Source organism: Telopea speciosissima, chromosome 3 (assembly GCF_018873765.1).
Source record: "Telopea speciosissima isolate NSW1024214 ecotype Mountain lineage chromosome 3, Tspe_v1, whole genome shotgun sequence".
Lineage (NCBI taxonomy): Eukaryota > Viridiplantae > Streptophyta > Magnoliopsida > Proteales > Proteaceae > Telopea > Telopea speciosissima.
In genome coordinates, this window is record NC_057918.1 from 11,460,915 (window position 1) to 11,471,791 (window position 10,877).

The window sequence follows — 10,877 nt, forward strand, 5'->3', positions numbered from 1 at the left end:
CCTTTTAATCGATTGCATCCCGAGTCGAGCTCATAAGACCTTGGGTTACCTAATCCCTAAATCATGCATGTGGGCTTCGATCTAGCCCGTCATCAACAAATCATCCGAGTCCTCATCAAATATTTAGGCTTTCAAATAAGCCAGTCAAGTGATTGGGTTCAGACTGGTTTCTTTTCTAAAATCATTCCCTTTGAAGCATGTCATCTCATTTGGAGTTGGTCTGTGTATTGAGCTACATTATTCCAAAAGTTGAGTCGTTTTCTGTATCCGAATCGTCCTATATTGGCCAGTCCAATAGTAGGACTCCCCTAGGGTCGTACATTCCCAATCTGTCAATACAAGTTGGGTTTCTCTTTTTTTAATCTTTTTGTATTCTGTTTTCACTTTGAATCCCCTTTTAGTTGCCTTCGGCCTATTCGATCTACAATAAGTCAAAGCACAAGTGTGGGGAGTTATAGCCTTCCAAATTGAGGCCATGAGTGATAATGCGCGACAATCTAGTATATAGGATCATACTGGGAAGCGAGTATATAATCTTTGGCACCCAATGCCCTTCGATCAATCATTCAAAGATGGCTAAAGGGGTCTTTAATTAATCCACCATCCCATGCCATAATAGCCTTTATTTTATAATTCTTGTCTTTTATAATTATAAGTTGCATTTATGATGTATCATCTCTTTAGTCCTTTTTTATATAACCTTGCTTATGATTTGTCATTGTCTTTAATACCTTCAAATGATAAGATAGAAGAAAACATAGCAATTTGGCCTAGGACAGCACATACCATAGAATATACCTGGTGCCTTTTAGAGAATTGTTTTAGGGTCTAGCAACAACAGGGAGACCGACCTTCTGGTCGGGCAGGTTAGGTGCCTAATACCTTCTCAATCTGTAATTTGATACCCACCCAGAGTTCTAGGAATGACCAAGTGCTTTATCCATTCTGAAGTCACTAGTTTTCTCTCTTCTAAAAGAAGAGAGACATTCTTTGGGCCCTAGGCCCTCTAACCTAGGTGGCGACTTCTTTACATTTGGCCTGATGGGCCCTCTTGTGGCACCAAAGTGGCCCATCTTATAGGAAACCCCTTCTACACCGCGTATGACCATGCGGTACGATCCCAGTCCATCCATCCAAGGACTTGAGGGACAATGTGTTGTCTCTACAATGCAAAAAACTGTAAAATTGGACTCCCAAAAAAAAAGTAGATGCATGCAACTTACATTAGCAAGTCGGAATGGACAAAACTTAGGCTTTCCTCGGCGACCATATTTTAGCAGATATGTCCCTTTCTTAAGGGATGTAATGGCCTGCCATTCAAAAGATACCAAAACATGAACTAAATACACAAACACAACAAAAAAAAAAGGAAATTATAAAAATAAAATGATTATTAGAAGGAAAGAAGTAACTAACCATTAGAAGAAGAAAATAGGAGAACCAGTCAAAACAAAATATTTAAGAGATGTGATATGAAATTGTTCCCATATTTCCCAATCTCTACTGACCCAACATTATCTTTAGGTGACTTCTTCAGTGTAACATGTCAATTTGTATAATACAGGTCTAGTGTAGCAAACATTGATTTAAATAGTATCTTTCTAATTCAGGCCTGATTCATTGAGAAATTCATGTCTGTAAATTGCCTTGTACTGTTTACCCTAATCTTCTCCTCCACTTTCAATGATATTATATACATTTTTAAACTCATCTATTTGAAAAATAATCCATAAGTGAGAATCTGTGGGTCTAATTTCTTGAAGTCCAATCTGTTTGTTATGTCCTTGCAATGATAGAATAACTGATCCAGATCCAAGCCTTTTTGGTTTTGTATTAAGGATACTCTGAAATTGAATAAGGTTATAGGTTGACCATTCAGTTCTAGGTTAGGCTTTGACTGAGTCCCTATGCTGCACCACTGGGTAGGATACCTACAATCTACAAGGTAGCCAACATGGGAGAGCACCACGAAAACTGTTAGTTGTTTAATTGCTTCAACCAAAACTACAAAAGACCAGAAGTTATGATGATTGTTATCTGTTAGGGAATAGCTTTTACTTTCTTTTCCTCTGGCTGCTAAAAAAGAAAAAGAAAAACATAAAGAACGATGACTTTTTTAGTGCCCCAAGGTTCATTTAGATTTCTATTCATTTTTTTCTTGTTTTTGGATGATTAAATTTTACTTTTTCTTTTTGGTAAATAATAGCTTATTGAAATGAGAAGACAGAGAGAAATGAATGGAATCATAAGGGAACGACTAGGTAAACAAAGCTATCACAGGTAAATAATTTGCTACTTATGTAGATTCCCTCCACAGTACCCACAGAACAATTGGGTACCTCATCCATTACACAAAAATAACCATGGTATACAAAAAGAAGAAGATGTTCAGGAGAGAGAACAGAATTTGGATCTCTTTAATAATATAATAGAGCCTCCAAGGACTCTTACTCTTGAGGCAAACCAACTTATAATGCAGGTCAAATCCCCTCAACAATAAGCCACAAGGAACCTGATGAAAGAGCGAATCTGCATTCAAATATAGTGCCCATAACCCGCAATCACTGACTAATTGAACCCTATTAAGCCTGGAGTGAAAAAGGAAAAAAAAAATGTAGAATGGAACTTGGGCTGCTATTTCAGAAAAAAAAGAACTTGAGCTGTCTCTAGTCCATGGAAGATGAAGCCAATCTCCAACCATATCCATTCAGTAGTGTCTATTTCTATGCCTTAGAATGTCTCAGATCTAGCTGCCCAATGAACAGCCTTATCTGGGTGGATCCCACTTGGGGATTTTAAACAACCCCTATAGTGGTAAGGTGTTTTTAATGGGGAGCATTGAAATATTGCTAATTGTATATGCATTTACCCCTCCCCCCTCTACGATTTTTCTCTACTATTTTATATATAAGGGAAAAGGCTGGGCACACCGTCAGGGTGCCCAACATGTGTCATCCTCTCTCCTCCCCCTTTGGAAAAGACCCCCTTACCTTCCTGTGTCCAGCGACTGTGATTGGTGTATGCCGCTAGCTTACCGAAAGCTGGCGGCATGCCCAACCCTCTCCCTATATATATATAAGATATAACATAGGAGCTAAAAGCACAAGGAGTAGGTCTAAACTGACATTGGGTGAAGTGATGAGAAAAAATGCATAGATTAGGGTTCAAAACTAATATGGCTTGCAATAGAGCTGAATGGCAAAACAGGATCCATGTAGACGACCCCATTTAGCTGGGTAAGGCTTAGTTTAGTTGATTATATGTATAGAATGACAAGATTTAAAGAGCCAAAATGGCTTAACTGCTTAAGAAAGAAGCTACAGAACTGTACATGCATGTCAATTTTGAGATTTTTTCTCCAATAGCTTGTTTGCATTTTGTTTGAGTTCTAGTCTCTCTTGTTGTTAACTTCGATTGGCCTTTATATTAGTTGGATGTGAAAAATTCTTTCTTGTATGGTGATTTGCAGGAAAAGGTGTATATGGAGCGACCTCTAGGGTATGTTGCTTAGAGGGAGAATAGTGGTAAAGTGTGTCATTTGAGGAAAGGTATTTATGGTTTAAAGCAGTCCCAGCAAACCTGGTTCAATAAATTCAGCTAGGTGTTGATTGATTGTGGGTTCTGTCACTGTGAGATCATGCCGTGTTTGTTAAGCACCGAGATATTTTTGTGTCGTAGTATTGATAGTATATGTTGATGATATTGTTATTTCAGGTGATGATGCTTGTGGCATGGAAGAGGTTAAATCGTATTTGGAGAAATAACTTCAGATTAAGGATTTGGGGCAGCTATGGTATTTTCTTGGTATAGAAGTCGCAAGAAGTAAAAAAGGTATCATCTTATCTCAAAGAAAGTATTGTCATGGATCTTCTCCCAAAGACTGGAATGTTAGGGGCTAAGCCTACTGATACAGATATGGCTGTTAATATTAAACTTCGTGGTGAAAGCAATGCTGAATTTGCAGATGACTCAAGATATAGGTGTCTTATTGCCAAGCTGATTTACTCGATAGTAACTCGTCCTGACATTTCCTTGTCGCAAGCGTTGTTAGTCAGTTTGTGAAGACACCAAAGGAGGTTCATTAGGAAGTTGTCTGTCGCATATTACGATATCTGAAGGGTGCTCCAGCAAAAGGGTTGGTTTATAGACGACATAACCATCTAGATATTGTTGGGTATTTTGATGCTGACTAGGCCAGTATTGCTAATGATAGGTATACTACACGGTATTGTACCTTTGTTGGTGGTAATCTAGTTACTTGGAAAAGTAAGAAACAAAGTACAGTTGCTAGATCAAGTGTCAAAGCTGAGTATCGTGCTATGGCTCACACAACGGCTGAGTTGATATGGTTGAAAATTCTCATGGGAGAGCTTGGTTTTCTTGTCACTAAACCGATGGAGATGTTTTGTGATAATCAAGCTACTTTCAGATTGCTAGTAATCCTGCTTTTCATGAGGGAATTAAGCATATTAAAGTAGATTGACATTCTGTGTGGAATACCGTTATAAAGAAAGTTATCTCTACACCTTAAGTTCGTTCTTTAGGTCAGTTGGGCGATATTTTCACCAAGGCTTTGAGCCAAGGTCCACACTTAATCATATGTTCCAAGCTGGGCATGGGAAATGCATATGCTCCAGCTTGAGGGCTCTTGTTGGTGGGAAATACTGAATCACTAACAGATATAAACATATCATGTTTACTTTCCTTTTTAAATGGGTAAGCCAACCACCACTGTAAAATGCAAGAGGGCCCCACCTTTGACTTTCCCTTTTATGTTTATGTTTTCACTTTGGATGTATTGTATTGTAGCTCGTAGGTAACCATTTTCAAACAGTTTTTGGTAAATTAAAAGATTTACTCTTTACTCTATTTATTACTTTCTGCATCACTATCCAGATCTCCTAATCAGGCACAACCCAACCTTGCTCTTGCCCCACCTTCCCCCACCCACCCACCACCACCACCACCACCACCACCCCAAAAAAGAAAAGAAAAGAAAAATAATGTTGGGTTGGATTCAGATTGGTGATACCATGACACCATTAGTAGTGCTCTAGTTCTGGTTCAGGCTACAATATGGGTTATCAGAAAGAAAAAAAAAAAAAAAAGAAAGAGCCCATCCCAATGTCCTTATTCATGAAACAGTAGTTGTGAACTAGTGATGCGACAATCCCTTGTTAGCTTGAGAAACATGAACCATTTGGAGGCCCAAGCCCAAATTCAGCAAGATCAGCTCTAGCCTTCAATTTGAGCCATATAAGGAACCACAATGTGGAAAAGACATTTTTTTTAATCTCTGTGTTAAGTGTTACTGAGCAGGGGCAGAAAAAAGAGTACACAAAAGCATCCTGGTTATTAGAGGCCACTCCTCTCTACCCCAAAACTTGAGATACAAAGGAGAAAACTAATAGATACATTCTATATGTAAGCATGACAATGCAACTCTGATAGCAAGCAGCATAACAGGCAGAATTTATTTATGAGCATTTATTGTAGGGTACAAGAGAAGAGAGGAGAAAAAGGAAATGAAAAGAAATAAAGACAGACACTACAGCAAATCATTGGAAAGTAACTCGGGTCAACAAATCCTTATCCCATCGCATTCACCCATGGGAGACCTCTTCCACCATTCATTTCATTCACACTATTTCCACATCTTTTTAGGGTTCCCTTAGTCCTTTTACATCCTTCAACTTGCATGCATCACTCAATCTCACAGATTGAATTTATCTCACCTAGTCATCATCTACAGGAGCTGACCTAAGTTCCCACTAGTACATTATAGCATTGTTTTAGCCACCCATATAACCCAACATCTGCACTCAACTGCTAATCCTACAGATGTGTCATTTCTTGATAGATGAAAGCCCATAAAGTATGGTTATGCCATAGTCTCTATACAAAAAAGAAGGTAAAAAAAAAGCATGGCTGTGCTGTCTAGTGAATTATGGCAATCTAGAACTAAGTATACATGACCAAACAAGTCTAGCCTAGTCACATGCCTTGGGGAACTGAACAAGATTGTCGGAAAGCCCTAACTTTAGTCAAAGGTCTAGTTGTGTAGTTAAAACTTGTTAGTGTGATTATTACACCAAAACAAGCATCATAAACAGCATGAGAAATACCATGCAAGCTACCAAGACGAACAGAATCTAAGCATATTGTTAAACAATATCGGGTTCAGGGGGAGAAGAGGAAGTCTCGATTCTAGAGATTCCTCCTCTCCTCCAGTAACTCCATAGTTTGAGTCTTTTCCTAATTGTTATTAAGTTGCTGTAGTCCTAGTTGGTAGTCTTAGTTCTACTTTGAGTCCTAATTGTTAGTCTTAGTTTTATTATTCTTCTCCTTTGTAACTTGGAATCCTATCATGATTAGGAATTCTTAATCAGATCAGGAGTTCCTCCTTTTCTATTGTAATTTCTGATTATAAATACAAGTATGCTGAGAGAGACTGTCATATTCGACAGTTCTCCTCTTTTCTCTGTTACATTCTTCTCTCCATTCCCTCTCCCATCTCTCGGTTCTGGTTCCCTAGCTGCTAATCTCGCTACATGGTATCAGAGCACAACTCTTAAGCTAGTTGTCTTCCTCGATTCTGGTTTGACAGTTCCTTAACTCAATTCCTCTTAAAAGGGGGCAGCACCCTATGCTGCATATTATTACAATTTAACCCTAGATGAAGTTTTCAATTGAAAACTAGGGTTTTATTATATCTGAAGTTCAGATCGATTGGAGAAGACTCTTCTCAACCTGCGGCAATGTCTCGAAGACAAGTTCTACAATTCCCTCTTGAAGTTTACCCATTCTATAGATGCTCTCTGAAGATTGAAGTTTATTTGACAAAGTATAAGGTTTCTACTCTACAGCAACTTCGCAGGGTTCTCTCTTTTCTCTGATCGATCCCAGGTAAGTAATCAGATTCTGTTGCTATTCTAAACTTCACTCGGCACTCTAATACTGTTGATCTGAGTTGGATTTAACATCCACTGATTCTGGTTCTCCATATTTGGGTCATTAAACCCTAATTTCTACTACTGCCGAGAGTGCTATTGCACTGGTTTACTGCTGTTTTAGGTTATCAGAACCTAACTCATCGAAAATACTACTGTATATTTGGGTCATTAAAACCTAATTTCTGCCTCTGCCGAGAGTGCTATTGCACTGGTTTACTGCTGTTTTAGGTTATCAGAACCTAATTCCTGCTCCTACTGCTGCTGGTTGAAGATTATTCAACCCTAGTCAAGTTCTATTTAAGAGCCGATCTACACTGCTGGTATTATTAAGTTAATCTGGTTTGATGGCTGATTGCAAACCACCTATGGACAATGTCCAAGTACAGATAACTACTATCAAACTCTCTGGAGTTTCAAATTATTTACTATGGGCCCAGGCAGTACAAGCTTACATACATGCCAAGGGCAAACTGAAATACATTACAGATGATCCTCCTGATCGTGATCCAAAGGATCCTACCACACTCACAGCTCATGATGAATGAATGAGTGAAAATTCTATCATCAAGATATGGCTATGGAACAGTGTTGAACCTGCTATTGCCTCTAATGTAATGTTTCACACACTGGCCAAGGATGTTTGGAATGACTTACGTGAAAGCTTCTCTCAAGAAAGGAATATTTCCCGTATGTATGATCTTTATGAGAAACTCTTTACTTTCCAACAAGGAGACAAGACCTTGAATGAGTATTTTGCAAGTTATAAAGGCATGGTTGAAGAACTGCAGATACACCAACCCTAAACTACTAATCTTGATCAGTTAAAGCAACAACGAGCTGAGTTTCATGTTGCAAAATTTTTAAGTAGGACTACAGCAACTTAATAACAATTAGGAAAAGACTCAAACTATAACTAGGAGTTACAGGAGGAGAGGAGAAATCTCTAGAATCCAGTGCTGAAGCCGAATATAGAGCGATGACACATACTACAGTTGAGTTGATGTGGGTCAAATCTTTACTCCAGGAATTAGGGTTTCCCATCAACCAGCCCATGCAAATGTCTTGTGATAATCAAGCTGCTATCTATATTGCAAGTAATCCTGTTTTTCACGAGAGGACAAAGCATATTGAGGTTGAATGCCACTTTGTTCGGGATGCTGTTATGAAAAAGTTGGTTGTTACTCCTTTTATCTCTACTACCAACCAACTTGGTGACATGTTTACAAAGGCATTGTTTGGATCTGCTTTTCGTCGAAGTTGTTCCAAGCTGGACCTAGGTGATTTATATCCTCCATCTTGAGGGGGAGTGTTAAACAATATCGGGTTCAGGGGGAGAAGAGGAAATCTCGATTCTAGAGATTCCTCCTCTCCTCCTGTAACTCCTAGTTATAGTTTGAGTCTTTTCCTAATTGTTATTAAGTTGTTGTAGTCCTAGTTCTACTTTGAGTCCTAGTTGTTAGTCTTAGTTTTATTATTCTTTTCCTTTGTAACTTGAAATCCTATCATGATTAGGAATTCCTAATCAGATCAGGAGTTACCCCTTTTCTATTGTAATTTCTAATTATAAATGCAAGTATGCTGAGAGAGACTGTCATATTCGACAGTGCTCCTCTTTTCTCTGTTACATTCTTCTCTCCATTCCCTCTCCCATCTCTCGGTTCTGGTTCCCTAGCTGCTAATCTCGCTACACATATAAATAAATTCACAACGCAAATGGTTTTTTTTTTTGGCTATATACTTCCAATCAACTGGTTTTGTCAACTTTACTTTTTCCCTCCTTTTTCCATCCTGATAAATTTAAGTGTTCATTCGTGTAGTTGCATTCTTTAAAGGTTTTATCATTGCCCAGCATAAACTAAAATGATAAAAAGAAAACGAGCTAATCGATAAATCATATTACCTGCTCCACATCCCTTTTGGCAAGACCACACTGCGAGTCAGCCATTCGTGTTGCAAGATCAGGAACAGCCCCCGTACAGAATGAAACCCATTTGAACAACACAAAGGATCTGGAAGGTCAGAGAACAATGTCCAAATACGCCCCATAAAAACCTTCTGGCAACTTCTGAGCTAACAGGCCAAGTAAAAAATTCGTTATTCATTCCATCAGAACGAAAAATTCTAAATAAAATTCGTACTCATGAACTCCGCCCAAATCCCCAACACGGGAAGGTTTACTATAGGCGAACCCTACACACTGTATATCTTCTTCCTCCGCAGCAGCACAAAGAAATCCAAATCTCAAACACAAGGAGAAAGACACTGCAATAATTCAAGACAGAATGCTGCCATTCTAACCTCCAATTACCAAAGAAACGGAAGATGGCCAAATGCAACAATAGGAATCACTTGGACACCACCTCCATCAACCATCTTCAATTTATAATATATGCCATGCACAACTAAACAGAAGTTTCAGCTCTGAAGCAGCTTAAGACCCTTCGATGGAACCCTAATGTATCACGCATTCCATCGCATACTCCTCGATATCTTCGAACCTCGCAAAGCCTCAAAACACCATGTATAGCCTAAGGACTGAAATCAAAGCGGCGACGAATGCTACATTGCGAGAACAATTGAATGGTCCGCCAATACTCGGCCATTTACGACGAATCTGAGGTCGCTTAGCTCTAATCAAAGAGGACAATCAACTGAAGAACTAACGATTCTGATCTGAAGAGATATTGCAATATCGTTTGGGGTTGAAATCGATGAAAAACAAGGGAGCCTCCAGCTTTCGATCAGAATGAAAGCTTCGAATGCAACGCAGGTTTCTGAAGGATTACTTGCGCCTCAACATGAACCTCCTCCGTCCTTTCTTTCCTTTTTTTTTTTTTTTTCCCCTCAACTGTTATTATTAATGTTAGTTCCACCTCAGTAACCGACTTCGTTTTGTAATTTTTATAAAATTTGATGTGATTGCTGGTTTGTTCGTCAGTTACTATTGCATGCAATAAGTGACACGATAATATCCAACAGACTGGTCACTGCTTGACTGCTTGGATGAAGCAATGACAGGTCACTGTTTTTTTACCCAAAAACAGAAAAACAAAAAAAAAAAAAAAAAACAGATCAAGGCTCTAATACGCAGCAAAGTCCTCGCATTATTTCCTGGTCCCCTCCTACAGGTCCGTATCTCAAATTCAATGTTGATGGAACTAGCCAAGGGAAACCGGGGATGGCCGGAATTGGTGGCGTCCGTAGATCTTCCTCTTCCTTCGTCGGCTGCTTTGCCATCAGTGTAGGCCACAACTATGCCCTGGTAGCTGAAGCTCTGGCCATTCGTCAAGCTCTTTCCTTCGCACTATTATGGAAGATTTCTCATCTCATCATAGAAGGTGACAATTTTTTACTGATACAGATACTTAGCAGCCGCAAGGTCTCTGCAAATTCCTTGGAGAATCCTCTCCATTGTCAGTGATTGTTGGAACCTCTCCCACCACTTTGAAGAGGTACTCTTCATTCACACCCTGAGAGAAGACAATGCCACTGCTGACGTCCTGGCTTCCCACGGAACGTCCTCCCAAATCTCTGCATCTTGGCGTTCTCAGCCCCCTGCATGTATTATTTTACCCTGCTGGAACATTGTTCCATCGTCAATAAAACTTCTCATTATCAAAAAAAAAAAAAAGATGGAGGCTTTGACCTTCTTTAGTCCAAACACCAAAACCCCTCCAAAATTGACTAATTGATTGCAGTTTGGTATCTATTCTTGGAATAGATTCTGAACCTAGAACACATTCCTTATCCAAAAAAAAAAATAAAAAAAACCCTTTAGAAAACATTCTGAAACAAAATTTTCAGAATGCATTCTAGATCAGAATCTATTACGAGAATGCATACAAACACAGCCCCAGACTACTATAGTCGTTCAGCAAATAAAAAATTATTTATGGCCATAATTTAACAACTATTAACTTCTAA

The 10,877-nt window shown here is 38.9% G+C and overlaps 1 protein-coding gene across 2 annotated transcripts in view; it reads right to left on the reverse strand.

Moving 5' to 3' along the window:
• Window positions 1-9,779, reverse strand: part of LOC122656190 (PH, RCC1 and FYVE domains-containing protein 1-like) — a 45,835-nt gene extending 36,056 nt beyond the window's left edge. For both annotated transcript variants that reach the window (XM_043850660.1, XM_043850659.1), the window contains exons 1-2: window positions 8,854-9,779; window positions 1,224-1,310 (exon numbers count right to left, since the gene is read on the reverse strand). In XM_043850660.1, the coding sequence (XP_043706595.1) occupies window positions 1,224-1,310; window positions 8,854-8,898 (132 nt within the window). In that variant the 5' untranslated portion in view covers window positions 8,899-9,779. The remainder of the gene's footprint in view (window positions 1-1,223; window positions 1,311-8,853) is intronic.
• Window positions 9,780-10,877: the final 1,098 nt, after the last annotated feature.